The sequence below is a fragment of the Acartia tonsa genome, chromosome 13 (genome assembly GCF_053477335.1).
Source record: "Acartia tonsa isolate MP-2025a chromosome 13, ASM5347733v1, whole genome shotgun sequence".
NCBI lineage: Eukaryota > Metazoa > Arthropoda > Copepoda > Calanoida > Acartiidae > Acartia > Acartia tonsa.
In genome coordinates this window covers 5158943-5180413 of record NC_137272.1, presented here as the reverse complement: position 1 = coordinate 5180413, position 21471 = coordinate 5158943, and the positions used below count along the sequence as shown (strand labels likewise).

The 21471-nt window shown below is 31.5% G+C and overlaps 1 protein-coding gene across 1 annotated transcript; it reads left to right on the top strand.

Moving 5' to 3' along the window:
* Nucleotides 1-3315: 3315 nt before the first annotated feature.
* LOC145304533 (ras association domain-containing protein 1-like) lies at nt 3316-19723 on the top strand. Its single transcript, XM_080146438.1, has 20 exons — nt 3316-3436; nt 4000-4080; nt 4789-4876; nt 5107-5159; nt 6163-6226; nt 8092-8205; nt 8517-8563; nt 11886-12007; nt 12568-12634; nt 12921-13002; nt 13576-13644; nt 14171-14250; nt 14688-14744; nt 15369-15457; nt 15905-16007; nt 16589-16657; nt 16992-17076; nt 17322-17398; nt 18540-18595; nt 19000-19723. Exons 2-20 carry the CDS (start codon nt 4031-4033, stop codon nt 19074-19076), a joined length of 1449 nt encoding a protein of 482 aa, XP_080002564.1. The 5' UTR covers nt 3316-3436; nt 4000-4030; the 3' UTR covers nt 19077-19723.
* The last annotated feature ends 1748 nt before the right edge of the window (nt 19724-21471 follow it).

Here is a 21471-nt window from a genome sequence, read left to right as displayed (position 1 = left end):
AATAGGATCTATCTTTGGTCTGCTATATTTTATTTTTAAGGATTGTAGATAAAACTACCTTCAGTGGTCATTTCACTCGCTGTACGTCCTTATATAATACTGGTAGAATTTTTTAAACTATTTTTTAGAATACAAGTCCCGATAATGTATCTAAAGATCTTAATTTTGAACTTTACAGCTAGCAATCTCATACACTAAAGAATAGTTATTTCTCGTATCGTATTATAAACAGCTTTCCGCGGATATAGAATGTACAATTATAAGATTAAAACTAGTTTTTTTAGCCCCGTGGTGCCGAAGGCACCGGCTAAAAAAAACTAGTTTTAATCTTATGATTGTACATTTCTATATTCGTAGAAAACTGGATATGATACGATGCTAGACATAGTTTTTTCGTATGGATGAGAACCGGTTCCTATCCACCGGATTCGAATGAATACGAGAAAAGTTTTTAAGTCGTGGTGTTGGAAATTAGAATAAGATCTTATATCAACGCCTTTTCTTTAAGTAAAAATTTAATATTAAAAGCTAGAATCCTTAACATACAAAATTTGTAGAGGTAAAAGCTATATTTTCAAGTAAGCGAAGCTAATTAAAAACACAAAAGTAAATAGCCAATCAGATGGAAGGAAAAAGCTAAGCAAGACAGACAGACTAATATGACAAATTGTAAAGTAAATAAACTGTAATTTTGAAGATATGTACTTCAGGAACTTAAAGATATATAGACAAACGGACGTGTAAATTGGCTTGTAGAATAGTATAGTTGGCCAGCAGAATCTTCGACAAACAAGGATGACAACATTCATAAAAGCGAAGCTATGAAACGGTAGGACAAACGAACATTAACACTTGTATAGTGTAGGAAATGAATAATCACAATATAAAGGAATAAGAGTCAAAGCAAAATTGTGAGTAAATTTGTTGAAAAACTTTTTGATACAGGATAAAGTTTATGGACATACTTACATTTTTAGGACTTGATTATAGAGTTGCTTTACTTATAATATTGTACTTTGTTGTCCCAGGAATCTGTATACCTGCAAAATCAGAACAATCAGATAATTAGTTCACAAATGTGTTGTTAAAAAGTAAAAAATCAACATGTTTAAAATTGACATACGGACATTCTTGTAATGATTATAGAGTTGCTACGCTTGCTAAATCGTACCTCACTACTTCAGGAATCACCATATATGCAATGTTTGAAATCAATATAACAGTTCTAACATGCCTAAATCACCGAAAAAAGCTATCCGTCTCAGAAGGACGGACGTACCGACCCTAATTATAGAAAGGCGTCGCTTTTAAAAATCAGCCTACGGACACGAACATTGGGTTTAAAGAGCAGCTTAACTGCCTTAAACCAATCAAAATAATTAAACTTTCTGTTAATTAGATATTAGTAAAGCATTTAATAGTTTTCAGTATTTAGGATATATTTGTATAACATCACTTGAGTAAAATTTACTTTAACAATTAGAATTTAAAGTAACATTTCACTGATAAGTTTCATTTATATAAGATAGAGAAGAAAAAGCATATATAAATGGTAATATAAATATTAAATATTGTATATATAATTAAAACAGGCTAAAATGATACGTACAATTCAACTTAAAAAAGAAAACATAAAACAAATTATCTTTTAAACCGGCAAAATCACGAAAAATACGATAACTACTGAACTGTCAAAACTAAACTATACTGCAGCTTCGCTCCAAACCATTTGTCACAATTGTCACAAAAAATGCGCCACAACTTGAAAAGTCGTCTGCTAGTAACCTATGGGACATAACCTTATTTGAAATTTTTTCCCTTATGGCTAAATTTTCTTTTTTCTCACTAAAAGTCTTTTATCTTCATATGTTTATTTGTCACATAAGAAAGCAAAATATTTGCAATTTAGCATGCAAAATGTTTGTTATTGTTTTCGCAGTTTTGCAGACAAAATTAAGGTAGTAAACAAAATTCACCTGACAAATTTTCCCTACTGATAAATAAATTCTAAATTATTAATAAGAAAGTAGCTAGATTCTGTGTGTCTGTCTGTAATATTTTTATTCTGTTAATCTTTATTAACAACAAGAGCTTGTTTAAGGCTATTTGTCGAATATTAAAACAATAATTTAAGCTATTTGGATAACAGTTATAACATTTTCTTTTTCGTGAAAATTTTTTTCTATAGAAAAAAATCAACGAGAACAAAGAAATCAAAAAAATCTGGGAAATATTTTATCTATGAAAAATAAAATTGCGGATTATATGTCTGTGGGAATAATCAGCTGATTTGTGTTTACCCTTCTCTTTTCTCACCTCACACTACCCTCACCCCCATAATCCCTTTAAGCAAAGCATGTGGCCAAGAAAATAATTTGAAAAAATATTTTTAAAATATATATCAGCGTAGCTTCTCTATAATTCAAATAAATTGATACAAATGTCCGTTAGTCACTCATATTAAAATATATCAAGGTACAATATAAAAAGGTTATATGAAATAAATATTCTTTTTTATAAATAGTTTTATATCCTTGGACACTTTTAGTTTAAAACTTTTCAGACGTCGAAGCACAAAAAAGCTTCAATTGTCAATTGTTTTGATTTTTTGCATTATTTTTGTGATGTTTCGGTAAAATATTGGAATGAAATTTAAGTATTTAGTTATTAAAATCAACATTTATTAATGAATTATGTATTTCCTTAAAATGTATAAGTGTCACTTTTTCGGTTTATTTTGAAAGCTTTGATTATTGCACAATGTGTCGACTTTTTCGACAGACATGTGGTTTCATCGACACGAAATGCTTTAGGGATGGAAATTTAGAATTTATTATGTATATCGTTGGATATTGTCTAGAATTTTGTGTACGTGATTTTCTCTGTTTTATTGATTTTAAATGAAAAGGAAATATTATTGAAATGTATACAAATAAAGAATATATTTACTAAAAAAAGTTACAAATATTCCACGAGAACTAAATACCTATTTGTTTTCTGTCTGTAATACCGATTTTGTTTATTCTAAGATAGAGTATATATTGTAATTGCTAAAGGTTCAATTTTAGTTTTCTTTTAAAAAAGATAATTCAGTTCACTGTGGTCATACTATAAGATAATTGCATCCATTTCGAACAAAATTAGCATATTTAATGTATAAATTAAATCTTACTTTACCCCTTTTTTTATATTTTAAAATATATTTTTTATTAAGACTATTGCAGGACCTGTAGTATTTCCTTAAATAAAAGCTTAATATGACAAGCCTGGCGTAAAAAGCCCCAAAAAGATGTGTCAAATTACTATTTTTTTTTCAGAATAAAATGTATTATTTAAACTAAATTCTAGTCTTTCTTTTTAATCTTTTTATACAGTGCTTTTGGCGCTATATTTACACTCTAGTCTACAGTAGAGTGTATGGTATTGAGTGCTGCAGGTAATTATACTTTTATTAAAAGCTAAGGTTTTCTATAAGTAGGGCCGGTAGTAACACGGTTAGCTCTTTTTCGTTAACGAAGGCATGTTAGAATTGTTCAATCGTTTCAAACTTTGCATTGCATGATGATTCTTATAACAGTTATGTAACGATTTAGAAAATTGTGGTAACGCCATATTCATTACCAGAAATTCTATACGTCCATTTAAAATATGCTGATTGTTAACTTTTTGGACATCAACTTTTTGAATGATTCAATTCTCCTAATCATCTGATTTTTGAAGTACTGATTCATAGGACAACAAAGTACCATGTTTTAAGCAAAGCATTTCTATAAGACTATAATTAAGTCCTTTAAATGTAAGTTAATTTAAGTGTCATGTTCGTTTGTACTACAGTTTAATTCACAGCTTCGCTTTTATGGATGTTGTCATCCTTGTTTTAAGATAATTTAGTGGTATTCATTTCTTACAGTTTTTTTTCCATAGTTTCTTTTAGACTGATAAGTAGATTTATCCTCCATTGTCCCATTCCTGTCCAATTATTTTTATTTTTATGTTTAGGTTAACATGAGAATACATCTAATCCTGAATAATGGCGTCAGGCAAACAGTACAAAACCCTACCAGGATCTCTCAGACCAAGGTAAGTCAGGCAAGTAGTACAAAACCCTACTAGGATCTCTCAGCCAAAGGTAAGTAAGACATACAGTACAAAACCCTACGGCTACCAGGATCTCTCAGATAAAGGTAAGTCAGACAAACAGTACAAAACCCTACCAGGATATCTCAGACCAAGGTAAGTCAGGCAAAAAGTACAAAACCCTACCAGGATCTCTCAGACCAAGGTAAGTTATACAAACCGTACAAAACCCTACCAGGATCTCTCAGACCAATGGTATTCTAATAGTAATTCATTCTTCTTTATATATTTTTTAGGGTTGGCAATCCGGAATCCGCCCAATTTTTGGGCCAATTTTGAAATCTGAATCCGGATCCGGAATCCGTTTTTTATTAGCGGATTCCGGATTCTTAATTGGTATGCTAAAATTAGCGTCTTGAGTTTATTCTTTCGACTATCGCTTTTTGAAGGCAAAGATTATCACCATCACATATAATTTTTTTCAAAATCTGGTTCGATTCTCGGAAGTGAATTATAGAGAACACCAAGAACAATAATTTTTAGGACATATGTAGCAATTAATTTTTTTAATTTTTTAAAAAGCCTTTAAAAATACTGTTAGAATCCGGAATCCGCAAGGAATCCGCCACTTTTTTTGACGGATTCTTTTAAGAATCCGGAATCCGAATCCGGCCCAAAAATTCGACGGATTGCCATCACTAATATTTTTAGATCAGCAGAAAAGAAGGGGGGACCTGAACACTCCCATTCACCCCTCTTTGGGCTTCAACTCAGCTTCCACAACTTTATCTCATCAGGAAATTATCATAAAATTTGAAAGATTTGTTAAAACTTTTTTTTTATGCTTCGTTACACAGATATTTTTTTAATGTAAGATTGTGATGTATTATAATCTGGATAATACAGTTTCTTCGTATTTTTCTCGTTGAATTTCTCTATTATGCCTGTATTTTTTTATCTGTTAGCTGAATTATTAATATGGGGAATATACTTGTTTATTTGTTATGATATGTTTGTGGGGATTTAGGAGTCAATTTTCTGGATAATCTGAGAAAGAAAGCTCCTCATAGTCCATCTGTCAGGTTAGTGCCTTCAAATCAGGGGTCTTAAATGTCCAATGAGTATGAACAAAATTACCCCTTCTGGAAATTAAAATTCTTTGTTGAAAAGATCAAGAAACTTTTAATTTGTTTAATTCTAATTGTTGTTTGTCGCAGCGTATTATACACAGCTTTCCGCGGATATTGAAATAAAAAATTATAAGATTCAAACCCGTTTTGTTAGCCCTGAGGGGCCGAATGCCGGGCTGACAAAACTGGTATCAATTTAATGATTCTTATTTTTAAATTCGTGAAAATTGTCTGTATTTCGATGCTTTACATTGTTCAGTAGGGCAGAACCGGATCTAATCCAGCCGATATTAATCAGTTCCGAAGCCATACTGGAAAAGTCTTAATTCTTAAATTTTGCGTTAGGAAACTGATTAATTTGATAAGGCAAATGAAACAGAAAGTTATTACAATTGTATAATGTCTAGGTATTAGTCATATTGTTATGTCATCAAATATTTTGAATGTTTTAAACATCTGTTTCTATTCTTTTGATAAAATAATACAAAATTGTAATGGTAAGTTAGTTTAATGCACAATTTTGTTGTTGTATTAATATTGTCTATTAGTGTTCTCATGTACCTATGAGGGATAAGATAGTACCTTTTGATCACCGGAGGTGTATATTCTGCATTTTTTTATTTTTTCCCCAGCTGATAAATACTTAATTTCCCCCCCTAGTTTTTCCCCAAGTAGGAGGGGGGGGGGGGGGGGATGTAAAAGTTTTATTTAGTTTTTACCCCTCCCACATATTCTTCTAGTTTTTTCCCCCAATGAGGGGAAAAAATGTTTTTTTACTTTTTTTCCCCTCCCAAAATGCATAATTACACTCCTTAGTGATAACTTTGTTTGTTTAAGCGGCACGTCATAACATTAGATAATTGATATATTCCAGCTACCCCAGGTTTGCATTCGTAACCGGTGTTTACTCATTATATATTTGAGCTTCTCTAAGTTTGGCTTGTTTTGTTTTCAGATCACCCAACCATTCCAGTTCTTCCAACAGTTCCATTGAAAATATTGAGCTTATGCCAGTGCAGGTAAAGTTATTTTGTAACGTATCATAAACAGTGTTCCGCGGAAATAAAAATGTACAATTATAAGATTAAACCAGGTTTGTTAGCCCCAAGATGCCAAAGGCAGAATATACACCCCTGGGTACAACTTGACACACTAAACTGCCAGTATATAGAACATCCTTTTATATACAGCGGTTTTTATAGTTCAAAAGTATTGCTTAATCTCACCCACCTACCATTGTCAGAAATAATAAAATGAGGAACTTCAGAAAAGTCTCTTAAGGCATCATTTTTTGAAAACCGTGCATGTTTTCTGACACAGATTCCCCACGTCAATGAAGAAAATGAGATATTGATTATTAATTAATATCAATGGTAAGTGGGTTAAATTAGGCAATTCTTTTGTCCTGTTAAATAAACACACTGTAGATAGAAGGATGTTCTAAATCTACATATTGGTAGTTCAGTAGTTAGGTTGTACCCAGGGTTGTATATTCTGCATGTGATACCCTGTTAAAGAGGGGAAAGGGTTAAAAATAAGTATGTGGGAAAAATGAAACTGTATTTAGATAGTGGTGGATACAGGTAAAGGAGAAGGACACTCCTGGCAGGAGGAAGGATGTACAAATCCAACATTGTGTCATCTTTTATATTTTTAGATAGTGGAGGGCACAGGTAAAGGAGAGGGACATTCCTGGTAAGAGGAAGGATGTACAAATCCAACATGGTGTCATCTTTATTCTATTTAGATAGTGGAGGGTGTACTAGGCCAGATTCAATAGGGCCAGTATTTTGAACTATAAAGGGGGGGGGGGACTTGAAACAGCTATCTGTGGGAAGAAAATGGAAGACATCTTTTTCTGCAAAATCATTACTCGTTATTTGAACGGTAATATAATTTACCTAAAAAACATTACAATTAGTAAAAGGTAAATTATATATAAAAATGAAAATTTAAGAACTAAATTTAAAAAACTAAAATCATTTAAATTTTACAATTAAAAATTAAATTGACTAGATTACTAAAACTCTTATAGAAGTTTCTTATAAAAAGTTTCTTACTTCAGACATCATGGGTTGAAAGGCACAAAGCATAGGATCTTAAGTATCGAATTCCTCATGAAGGTTATGGCATTAGACCAGAAAGAGGCCAGATTAGCCAAAGGAAAGACCATCAAAAAGGGTTGATACTCCGGGGACGTCACCATAGCTTTGTCCTTTAGGATCACAAGTAAAGCATAACTAGAACATAACTAACAAAGATCTGAAACACATAGTTGACTCTTAAATAAAAAGAAAATATTTGCTTTTACTTTAAAAGAAGAAACAAAATGAAAGTAAAGTAAACTTTGAATTATTTATAAATAAATTAATATTAACTTAAATAAAGAGAATTAAACTAAAATCACTGAATTATTTGAAGTTGATACATTAATTGTTAAGAGACAACTGAACAATTGAATGAAATAATATTGAAAAGTAATTTTACAATGTAATAGAGAGAGAGGGGGGGGGGGGTAGTCAAGTACAGATGAGTTGGAACAAAACAAGTTTGAAGAAACAAGAAAATTTGTACTTTTTAAACTTTGAAAAAGAAAGGGTTGTAAAAACCAGAATCTAAACACAAAATCTAGTTTGAGCTTATTTGAAAAAGGTGAATTAATATGACAGTGTTCATACAAAACATATAATATAATAACACATATATGCCAAATAAGAGCAAATAATGCAGTCAGATGTTTAACTACAAAAAAAGGGTAAAAAAGGGGATTGATACTTTCAGTGTCAATTCGACTACAACAGAGGGTACTGGTAAAGGAGAAGGACACTCCTGGCAGGAGGAAGGATGTACAAATCCAACATGGTGTCATCTTTATTCTATTTAGATAGTGGAGGGTACTGGTAAAGGAGAAGGACACTCCTGGCAGGAGGAAGGATGTACAAATCCAACATGGTGTGATTTGTGTGGAGAGCTAATATGGGGCCTTTATGATACAGGAAAATACAATAAAACAGATAATGCAGTCCTTAAATTAATCACTGCTATTTTTGTGGACTTTTTATTTTTATTAAATCTCTCACTTCCTTGTGAAGAAATGAAAATGCATTCCTAAAAACAAAAGTGATAATAGTTATTTCTCGCATCGTATTATAAACGGCTTTCCGCGAATATAAATTGTTTAATTTGAAAACTTAATTCCAGATTTTCGGTACGGTACGTCCCTATCTCTATTGTAATGGATAATAATCATTCAGGCCATTCTTATTATACAAAAATGAATACGTTGATTGTATTTATAAATAAACAGGAGCCTGGGTTTGTTGTCATTGTACCTACACAGTCCATCTTAAGTGCAGGTAATATTATTAGTAGCGCAGCTACTTTATACTGATGTCCTCTTAACATCAGTATTCGAATAGCTCTAAAAACTACGTTTGTAAAACTAGTAACATTTTGTACAATTTTGTTAACTTTTTATCCAAAATTGACGTTTTCTAGGTATCACAGGGCGACCACTGCATACTATATATACTATAAATACTATATAGGATGAATTTAGATACTATATCATACTATATGACTAAAATTTACTATATATACTATATAATTTTACCTTTATTTGACCAAAATTTACTATATATACTATATAATATTACATTTATATAACAAAAAACGGATATTGTCAGTTTTGTGACAATGCATCTCAAGAGGCGTTTTGTCTTATTTTCACAGGTTTTCTCTTATTTCTAGCCCCTGCAGGGCAATCATTAACCTTTATAACCTATCAAAAGCTACTGTGATATGATTAAACGCACCTTAACATAACAAACCAGGCAATAGGAAGTATTTCAAATTTTTTGGGCGAAGCTACTCTATAATTCCAAATGTCTGTCTCTCCGTTAGACATGGGATGGGGGGAAACGTGATTTTATTGGCTCCTATAAAATATTGAAGGGAACTTTTTGACAACATTCCTATCTTAAAGGAGCATAATCAACTATAAAACATCTATGGCAATCAGACAGCTTTTTAGCAGGTTTTTTGCTATTTTATATATTTTTTTACATATTTCCCCATATGTTTGGTATTTTTAAGTCCGATTTTCAAAATTTTTGAAGTTAAGGATATAAAATTAAAATTTTCATCTTTTGAAATACATTTATGGCGGTCTGACTGTCTTATAGCAGGTTTATTAGCTATTTTTATATTTCACACATTTCCTCTTATCTTTGGTGTTTTTGGTCCAATTATTTTGGATAACAGTATCAAGATAATTTTTTTCCTTTGTTCTGAGTATCCAGTATGTAATTTACTTTGACTGTTCGCCTAACAGTCATTTCATTATACAAAATAAAATAGGGTTTGGGGCTTTTTTCTCAAATAAATCTAAAATGAAATAATCATCCATGATTTTTTCGTGCTTTGCTACTTATGGATGTTGTCAACCTTGTTTAAAATAAAACTTTACCAAATAGAACACATATTTGCAGGGATCTCTAGGAATAAGACATTAGTTGTTTAATTGATATACATCCCCAATGATGATACACAAAATTAATCCTTATATAGAATAAAATTAGTGGATGGAAAGTATGGAAACTCAATTTGATTAACCAATCAAAATGCCATTAAAGTCCCCAAATTTGTTGAGTAAACGAATAAGAAAATGTTTTTATGGGGACTAGTATAAATAATAGCAGATTGTCCACTCGCTCCCTGCATATTTGAAAAAAAATTCAAATTATTTCTGCTTTTTATCACATGGTATATTTTGTTGATATTTCTAAAAAAACATTTGTAAGCATCAAATATTTAAACATAAAGTTACTTTATGTGAAAAAATTTGCGCGCTGCGCGCGCCAATTTACAACTTCTTTCAAACTGCTTTGACATTTTAGTATATCATATGATGTTAAGGATAAGTTTATCATTTTTTTGGTGCATATTCCCTTAACTAAAAGACATTTTTTTTCTGACAATTAACATTAAAAACCCTTATTAAAGCACACAACACTCTATATTCCTGACTTGAAAAAATATTTCTTTTCTTGATGTCTTTAATTAATTTTAGTTTAAAGGGGGTGTGAAATTTTTTAGGGGTGCTTTGTGCACCTCCCTAGCAAATCCTTGCGAACACCACTTTTAAAGTTCCATTTGAAGAGGGTGGGAGATGGTGATATAACTTTTTAGCTATAATTTTATAATTCACTATGTCTATTAGTCTCTAATGCTATGGGGGAAATATGATTTTCTAAATTATTTCCAAAATGAATTTTTATCTCGCCCACACCTAATTTTCTAAGGTGGGTTAATCATCCTTCATGCTGATATTTTGTATAAAAAAAATTTGAGTTCCATGGGGGGGGGGGGTTACATATTTTTTTTTCAAGATGCCTTTTAGCTTCAAGTCATTCCAGGGTTTGGAAAATGGATGGGGGATATAGATGGGGGAAAGGGATGGGGATGAAGGGATAGGGATTAGAGTCCCATAATCAAGTAATCCCACCCCCTTAAAACGCCCTTTTTAAAATAGGTATATATAATCCACGCCACTGATTTTATTTGATACAACTTGGCTTTGAGCTATTATTAATAATATATTATATATACTATGTATTACTAAATAATTCAAAGTCCAATACTATATCATACTATATAAGTAAAAAAAAATATACTATATATACTATATGGGAAAAAAATATATACTATAAAAATACTATATTTTTTTTGTTTTGGAGTGGTCGCCCTGGAAATGCAATGAACTTGAAATTGCAACTACGTAAATCATCAATAGTTGGTTGAACTTAACTAGATTAACCCTAAGCATTGGTCTAGACTCCTTGAAAATGTATGTTAAAATAAATGGAAATGATATTTTAACAAGGATGACAACATCCATAAGTAGCGAAGCTCAAAAATTATGGATGGATATCCAGAAAAAAATAAAGTTTATTGCAGTTTCATAAAAATCACGAAACCTTGTACGATTTATAACGTGAAAATCTAGGAACCGATCTAGCACCTCAGCAAATTAGCAAATCTTAATGAAACTTTGTGGGGATAAATAAATTGTTAACTTTTTTAATCCTTGAAAATATCAGCCGTCTATCTCAGATAGGAGTAAAGAAAATCATGAAAACCTAAAAATCTAGGAATCGAACTAGCACCCCAACCAATAAGCAAATCTCGATAAAACTTACTAAAAGTATGCAGAATGTGAAAGTATTAAATCCCTGAAAATTTAAGCTGTCTATGTTGAATAGGAGTTGAGATAATCATGAAAACTTATAAATGTAGGAATCGATCTAGCACCCCAACCAATTGACGAATCTTAATGAAACTTGGTGAAAATTTAAAGACTGTTAACATAATTAATCCCTGATAATTTCAGCTCTCTATCTTTTATAGGAGTCGAGAAAATCACGTTTCCCCCTTTCTGTCTCAGACGGACATTTCGAATTATAGAGTAGCTTCGCTACTAAAAATGAATCTTATTTACTGCTACAATGTCATAACTGCTACCTATATGTCATATGTTGAACATGAATAGAAAGAGTAGTGGTATGCTTTGTCAAATAATAAGGCGCAAATCATGGTAAAAAAATGCATAAATATTATTTTTTAACTAAGATATTGTCAAAACCCATCCCACCAAGGTATTGACTATTTTTTTTTTAGGGATATGGTAAAACTCGACTGTTCCTCAACCCAAGATTTTGCTGACGGGTCTATTTTGTCAACTAATGAGTCAATTATCATTGAAAGTGACAGTGATGATGATGATGACGACACTCTAGCAGGCAAAATAATATTTATACACCCCCAATCAAGGACGTCCAAGGGGGGGAGGGTAAGGGGTGATTACCCCATTATTAAATTACCCCCCCCCCCAAAAAAAAAAAGCAAATTACACTTAAAAAAATTAACCCCCCCCCCCCAAATAAAAAAAGCTTGGACGCCCCTGCCCCCAATGATGATACACAAAATTACCCCTTCTGTAGATTAAAATTAGTGGTTGAAACGTTTGAACAACCAACTTAATAAATCAACAAATTCAAATTAACTCAAACCTCCAAAGTTGTTAAGCCAACAAATATGAAAACGTTGTTATAAAACCTTGGGGACTAGTGTAATAAACATCCCATTGTCCCCTCTCTCTGGTATTTTGATTATGATTGAGCTGTGTTTGGATAGACTTATATAAATAAATTGTTGTCTATCTTAAATTACCCTTTAAAGACTTGTATCTATTTACATTTATCTTTAATACATGAGAGACGTAAACTGAAACTTCCCCCCAAAAGTAACTTTGTTTTGAGTGATTCTACAATAATTAGGTATAAATATTATATATTTAAAGATATATCAACGTATACAACTGCGGCTGAGGGTATTGTTGAAGAATCAACGGAAACACTAACAACAAGGAAATTAATATTCATAAACTATTAGAAGCGCAGCTTCTCTTGCGTTGTTATTTCATTAGCCTTGGGTTCTACTAAATGCATGAGGGGTAAAGTCCCGTAACGATTAGGAACAAAGCCTAACAGGAAACAATATTGCTTTGACAAGTACCTAAATAAGTAAGTAATAATGGAAATAAAGACCTAACATATTTTTCTTTATACCTAGCGCCTGCGAGGGGGACTATACCTTCGATTACCTAACCAATACCGAAACAATGGATTATGAATTTTAATATTAAAACTGCAGAGATAACAAATTCTTGACGTTGAACGGGGTAACTGAGTTTCATTCTGTTATTGAGGACACGGACGAATATCACACTTTGAAGGTAAGCTCTCACCTAGTTATCAGGGATCTAAAGGGATAAGACAATGGCCGACTAATTAATGTAAATTCCCTATGGTGATACACAAAATTACCCCTTCTGTAGATTACAATTTGTTGTTGAAACATTTGAACACTCGACTTAATCAACCAACCATTCAAATTTTATTAGTAGTCACCAAAGATGCTAAGCTAACGAATAAGAAAACGTTATTATAAAACTTTGGGGACTAGTGTAATTAACAGTCCATTGTCCTCTCTCTCTTTCTCTCTCACTCTCTCTCTCCCCCCCTCTCTCTCTCCCCCTCTCTCTCTCCCTCTCTCTTTCTCTCTCTATATCCCCCCTCTCTCTCACTCTTTATCTATTTTAAAAATTACACAAAAAGTAACATTTTCAATTTTCATAAAGTCGAATGTAAAAAATTCAGCTGTCAATCTGAAATAGCAGCTAAGTAAGTAACTCCTCCATGTAGAAATGTGGTTGAATTGTATGCTCAATTGTTATGGGAATCTTCAAAATAAATTTAAGACATCTAGCTTTCTTAGACTTCGAGATATTCTCCCTATTTTTTTCTAGGATATTGATGATTTACAAGATGAGGCCCCTATGCTTCCCCTGTTCTCTCTACCTATGGATAAAATACAGGCAAACATGCATTACTCATCACATTTTGTTTGTACCTACACCTACATAATTGATTAATCTTAGATTTGCTACGATTCCAATGGCAATAATAATGTCAATAATTTTTAGGATGATGAATATGAACATAAATATTGTATCATTCATGGAAAGAAAACAAAGTACCTAGTGGTTTTCGTTGAATTTTCACCGTAACTTTTCTCATATTTCTAGACCTGCGGGTGGCTCTAACCTTGCGGAGCAATCATTAACATTTCTATCAAAAGCTACTGTAAAAATACCACGAAATCCGCTTCTTCGTTTTCTTTCAATGATCCAAAATATTTTATTACCAACTTACGACTATTTTAAATATTAAGTTTATTTTGCATTACAAATTGTTTCATGTACAAATGTATAATAGGTATGTTAAACTGCTCGCGGATTTTTCGAAAAATTACTCGTAGATTTTTCAATAAATAAGTCGCGGATTTTACCTACCTAAATGTTTTACAACTCTAAAGTAATGCATGGTTTTTTGTTTGTTCAGTCTTTATTGAACAGATATAATTCATTCTTCCCTGCCAATCAAGAAACCGTCCTTGACAAGGATGAAAATATATTCAAAGGGACGATTACAAGCTTAATTTTTTCTATTAGATTTAGACATTTCTTAAATTCTTGCTATCTTTGTGAAAATTATCTTGGACAAAGTAAAAAATTGTATCTAATCTACGTATAGTTAACGTTAAAAAAAAACATTTATGATATAATATAACCTCGAATTTTTTACTTCCTTTCATATTAACAGATAAAAAACATCATGGAAAGAAAACGAAGTAGCGGGTTTCGTCGTAATTTTCACAGTAGCTTTAAATAAGTTATTTTGGGTTAGGTTAGGCAAATGTTGAAGACTGCCCCGCAGGGTCTAGAAATAGGAGAAAATCTAATGTGAGAAAAATAACGAAACCCGCTACTTCGTTTTCTTCCCATGATCTGAAAAAATATTTTTTGTGTTAGTCATATTTTTTTTTGTCAAAAAGCTTATATTTGTTCTAACAACCAGGATTTATTCGTGTTGAGATGAACCTACAACGGCCAATAAATGTTATTTCTGGTACAAGGTATAAGCAATTTGTTAACTCGCGACCGTGGCTCAACACGTAGCGCATCCGCTTGTCTGGGAGGTGGTAGGTTCGAATCTCGGCTTAACATCGCGACATAACTAGACATTAATAGTTAGAGTAGGGGAAATGCCTTGGCATAAAGCAGACGAAACTCCTTACCATGCACAGTTAGGACTTCTGAGACAAAGGTCGTTAAATCAAAGAGTTTGTTGTCTGCCGCCCCCCATATGAGGTAATTGATAAGCAATCTGAATAAGAGATTAAAAGGGATTTAACAATGGACGGTAAATTGAAGTACATGATCAATGATGATAATCATAATTACCCCTACACTGAGACTCTATGCATAGCCTTTTTGTTATACTGTGTGTACTGTGAAGAGACTTGAACCATTTACCTCCAGAAATTTGATCGATCGTCCTGTAAACTATTATTGAAGCAGATACAAAGAATCCAGGGATCTAAAGGGATGAGACAATGATGGTTGAAACGTTTGGATAAATTTATGAAACAACCAATCAAAATTCAATGAATGTCCCCAAAGTTGTTAAGCCAACAAATAAGAAAACCTTATAAACTCCTCCCTCCCTGCAAAGAATATAATAGTTTTATTTTATTAAGGCCACCATCAGTATATAACATCTCTAAAGAGGATACGTACACAGACAGAACTCTTACCTCATTCTACCTCCCTCCTGCCACTGCTAAAGGTATTCTAACATGGCTTAGCCGTTGTTTTGTTTTTGCTTGTTCTTGTTTACCTACTTATGGGTCTAATCAATTTGTCCTTGAAATTAAAGATACTCTACAATTTAATCTTTGAGGCTATAGGGGAAATGTGAATTTCTCGGCTGGTATATAAGATGGACTGTTGATTTTTTTAAGATACTGTCCTTCACTATATAGCATTAATTATGCAATGTACTTGGTCAGCCAGTCAGTCTGTTTGTAGGCCGTGCTACAACAGAATTTAAATATTGATTAGTAAAGGCTTCGTAATTTATTTTTTACCTTATTTTTAAAGCCAAATTAATATCTGTTCTCACTTTGTCCGTTTGTGTATCCATGATGATTGTGCTTCGTTACCTATGGATGAAGGACAGTATTTTTTCTAAAATGCATCAGTTTTCACTAAACCTAATCTTGTTGTTATCTAGCTATCTGTGTAACCAGCTGCACAACTACCCAAGATGTTATCAGAAGCTTGTTAAAAAAGTTTAAAGTTGCAGATAATCCTCATAAATATGCTTTATATGAAAGGTAATTATTAATTTTTTAAAGACTTTTGAAAAAAATGGCGTTTTGTTTTTGCCTTTTCTACAAATAAAAAAATATGTTAGTTATGGTGAGCAGGGCATTTAAGATCCCCAATACTGCAGCAGATTCTTAATGTTTTTTTGATGACTTGAAATGGTTGTGCCTTAGACTATGACAGTTAAATAAAGTAACAGGATGTTTTTTGTGTACTGTGCGTGTCTCTTTGTATCAAAGGATCTCAGCTAACCACTGAACCATTATGGTTCTCCTTTACAGGTTAGCTTCTCATAGGTACAGTGAAGTTTTATAACTATTTTGGGAGAGGGTACCACAACCCTCCCAAGAATTATTTTCACTAGAAAAAAATTAACCTCCCCCCCCAAAAAAAATCTAAAAACTCAAATTAAAAATTGGGAGGGCTGGGGGTTCAATTCTTTTTAAATCTAAAATAAAAAATTGGGATATCGAATTCAACTCCCCCTACTTAAGTTCCCCTAGAGGCCTTTATGGAGCGTAGCCGCTAGTATATTATATAGGTCTTTGTTTTTCTAAAGACTAATCTTATTTTCTTTATTTTTTTTTAGATTGGATGATAGAGGTAGACGGGACAGTGTTACCAGATCTAAATCTTTATCCAGGCCAAAATTAAGAAGGTAAGCTGTTATATTTTACACAGGGATCTTAAGTGATAAGACAATGGCCAATAAATTGATGTACAAAATCATTTATTTCTGTAGATAAAAATTGCTGGTTAAAACTTTTGAACACTCAACTTACTGAAGCAACCAAAATAAGTTCTCTAAAGTCCCCAAAGTTGTTAATCCAATGAATAAGAAAATGTTAATACCTATAAAAATTTGGGGACTAGTGTAATAAACAACTCATTGTCCCCTCTCTCTGTATAATATGTCAGTAAATGTAAAAAAGTGTCGGCTCTAAAAACAGAAAACAAAAAAAGTTTTTTTTTTAATCATTGACTATTTTTAGAATTCCAGAGGGGGAAAAGCCTTTGGTGTGTGCCTTGTTGGCTTTAGATGATAGAGACAGTGATACTAAGAAATTCATCTTACAGGTAAACAATTTCAAAAGCTTATCTGTTTATTCCCCTTGTCCTTTTAAAAATTTCATGTCATACACAAGAAATAATATAAAGTGTTTTTCATGGATAGTAAAATTTAAAATTATAGGGTCTGTTTCTGTTTGCTCCACTTCTAGTTATGTTGTAACTCGTCCTACAAAGAGACAGTTTGCTTATTTCAATAGATAGAAAAAGCATAATTTTTCAACAACAAAAAAACAAACTATTTTATTCTTCAGGAAAATGACCCCGGAGAAATCCTATGGGAACAGTTTAGCCTTCCAGAATTAAACAACTTCCTCAGAATACTTGACAGGAACATTCCATGTTTATTATATCCATTTTATATCGAAATCACGGGACAATAAAACAGTGATTGATTCTTTGATTTTTGGAAAATGAAAATTATTTATAATACGAAACGGTACAGTATTTTTTAGTATGGCTCATTCTTAGTAATCTTGAAGGGACATAATGGCTTGTAAAATTTTAGTAAATAATAATACCTATGTCTTTGTTTTAAAACAAGATTCATTAATGATTCTTAAAATGATACATAAACGAATAAGATAACAGGGTTATTAAACTTTTATTTACAGTCCCAGAAAGAGATGGGACAATGGGCAGTGTACTGCACTAGTCTCCAAAGTTTTATAATTACGTTATCTTATTCGTATAAATAAAGGTACTAAGAAAGAGAGGTAATGTCTGATTGAGCCAATAGGAGAATCGCATCGGTACATACATATTATCTCATTGGTTGAAATTGTGTACACATTTTGTTACGAACGCATGTTTCTTTTTCATTTCATACATAGATAAAAGTCAGCTGTATATTTTCTTAGTAGAATGCTTTGTGGAATCAGACTTAATTGCCCAAAAATTTCGTCTTAAATTTGAAAGCTTTAAACAGAGGTGGATTCTTTTTAAAAAAAGTTATGCTGGCTACTCGCTGGTGAGGCAAAATTATTTTTGTGAAAAATCCTCCAAAATCGCATAAAAAATTTACAAAAACTAAATAAAATCTTAAAAGGGTTATTAACATATGATTTTGTTTAATTTTTGTAAATTTTTAATGTGCTTTTGGATGATTTTTCACAAAAATAATTTTGCCTCACTATCGAGTAGCAAGTCTATCAATTTTTAAGAATCCACATCAGCTTGAGTCGAAAGTAAACAATACTTTTATCTGCTAGAAATGTTCCTTCTTAGATTTTACAAAAAAAGGGTTTAGAATATGCTTCTATTTTCGTATAGTTTACATTTGGGGATTTTTGATTGGTTATTTCATTAAGTTGAGTGTTAAAACGTTTTAACCACTAATTTTAATCTACATAAAGGTAATTTTGTATCATCATTAAGAATGGATGTACATCAATTTATCGGCAATTCTCCTTTTCGATCCATGGCCCCTTTCCCCTTTATTTATGGAAAAAATGAACGTGTTATGTTTGTAGAGAGGAAGCCTGGTATAAACGTCAGATACACGAGAAATATGATCTTGTACATATGACTATTCAGGCATGAAGAGTTAAATCAAATTAAAGTTGTACAATTTTAAGTTTGAATTCGTAAAAAATATTCATTGATATTAGCTAAAAAGATAACTTATGATATATCCTTTAAACAAATTCTTTGTGGTGTTTAAAAGTACACAAATCATGACAATTAGATTTAGTCAAATTATTAATGTTTATTGTTTAATTTGCTGATTATCTTGTTAGGCGACGAGAACTTTAACCATAATTTTGATTCTTTGATTATTTTTGGAAATAAGAGATTATCCCCATTTTGCATTTCACTAATAAGCTCTAAATAAAAAGTTTTATACAGAAATTTTAACTCAGTTTTTCATTAAATAACACTGTACTTGAAAATTATTCTTTCCGTAAGAATAATGATTGAACCCTTTGTAACCAATACAGAAAATCTTGGAAGAAAAGAAAAGAGAAGAAATAGAAGGCGGGGTACCACAAGTTGAAAATGAAAGTTAAAAATCTATTTTTCTGTTGATTTTACACAATGATGACATTAAAAAAAGAATAGAGGAGGAATGATCTATATAAATTTTCCCCTCAGGGCAGAGTCGCAATCCTAAATTTGTATTGGGGCTTTAAAATCACATAATAGCGTCGAAATCATAAACAAAGCCAAGTCGCTACAAAAAGAAAAAAAACAATTTGCTATCAGATGAAAAGGGTCTCTGCCACTGGGGGCAGTTAGTTTTCTGGATTATACACCTATATTTATTATGAGAACAGAAATAATACCTAGAGGGAGAAGGGGAATATATGATAGAAGATGTCAAATTCTTTCAGTTATCCCCCGCTCTATCATTACTAATTTAAATCTCCAAGAAACAAAATCTAGCCATTTTTTAACCCTCAGAGAAGTATTCTTTTACCTGCCATTAATTAAGAAATCATTTTGTCAAAAGCCTTTCTGATATCAAAATTTGTTCTACTTAAATATCAATAAAATCGGGTTTAGTTCATTTAAAAAATAAAACTTTGAGCTTTGTTAAAAGCGAAGCTTTTCTATAATTAGGGTCGGTCCGTCCGTCCGTAACGGAAAGCTTTTTTCGCTAATCTAGGCATGTTAGAATTGTCCTATTGATTTCAAACTTTGCATGGTGATTCCTGTAGTAGTTAGGTACTATTTAGAAACGATAACAACTCGATAATCATTACCAGAATGTCCGTGCGTCCATTTTAAACATGTTGATTTTTTTACTTTTTTAACAACAAATTTTTATGTGATCTAATAATCCGATTGATCTGATTTTTGATATACTGATTCCTGGGACAACAAAGTACAATATTATAAGCGAAGTCCTAAAATGTAAGTATGTCCATAAACATTATTCTGTATCAAGCAGTTTTTCAACAATTTTACTTAAAATTTTGCTTCGACATTTATACATTTATATTCTGATTATTCAGTTTTGACATTATACAAGTGTTAGTGTCCGTTTGTCCTACCGTTTCAGTGCTTCGCTTTTATGGATGTTGTCATCCTTGTTTAAAGAGGTTTTACGCCCTAACAAATTTTCTTTATTTTAAAAATTGATGCCATCTTATAATATACAATATTCGTTAGTTAATAGTTAAAATGTTAAAGACAGAACAAGACTAGTTTATTAAAATATTTAGCAGTAGAGAAATTATGATAATTAAATGTAAAAATGTTAGATTATTGATATGTATTTACATTTATTGTTACCTCGAGGCAGGGTTCATTGTTAGAAAAATAATAATTTAATAGTATTTACCCCAAATTGTTTTGACCTTTAAAATGATTTAAAGGGATAGTTCCATAAAGGTTATCTAAAAAATAAATATTAAGTTCTTTATAAACAACTACTAGACATCCCTTAAATGGTTCACATTTTATGAATAGGATTTAAAATTTCGGTCTCCTTCATGTAACTATCCCTTTTAAACAAAGAATTAGCATGATTTATTTATGAAATTCAAATTCTACTTTTTGGGCATTAAAATTTCTGAAACATCACCATGATTCATTCAGTTAGAAATTTGATCATTTTCGGCCATTTTTTCCAGGGCTCTGTTGCCACAAGTAAGCCGCTATGTTTCTTTAGTTGCATTGGATATAATAAATCTGGGATGGGTTGTTATTTTTTATAAATCCTAGCGGCTTGTTAGGGGGCTTACAAGTCCTTATTTCATTTCCATAATCTAAAAGCAATGCAATGTAAAATCTACAGATGTACAAAAAGCTACATTATATGCAGGGTGACCACTGTGTACTATATGTACTATATGTTCTATATAGTCAAAATTTTGTACTATATGGTACTATATGACAAACTAGGTACTATATGTACTATATGACTTGAAATTTCGGTACTATATGAAAAATTTTTAAATATTATTTTAAAACTTGTTAAGTATGATAATATTGTTTGTAATATTACATTGTACTTACAAAATGCTTTTTAATATTTTAATATATTAAGTTCACTGCAGCCTCCTAATTTCAGCTCTGGCACATATTAATAAAGAGAGTAGTGATTTGAGTATGTTAAGGAAAAATTATAAACCAAAACTTTATAAGCTAACATAAGCTAGGAGATATGCAATGACTCTTAAAATCACCTTGATCATACATTTTTTTGCTTCAATGATTTTTATTATTTGTTATAAGATTAAACTCTTCTTGTTCTTCATATTTTTATGATTGCTGAAAAGGTTAAATACATAGGCTAAATTTTTAACCTTAAAATTTTTAATTAGTGCTTTTTCTGTATATTGCTAGATGACCAAGTTAGGTTAAGTAAAGAATGCCCTGCTGGGTTAGGGTGGGACCTTGGAGGTGTATGTATTGTAGGCCGACTCAAAATGCTAAAAATTTTGGCGCATTATTTAA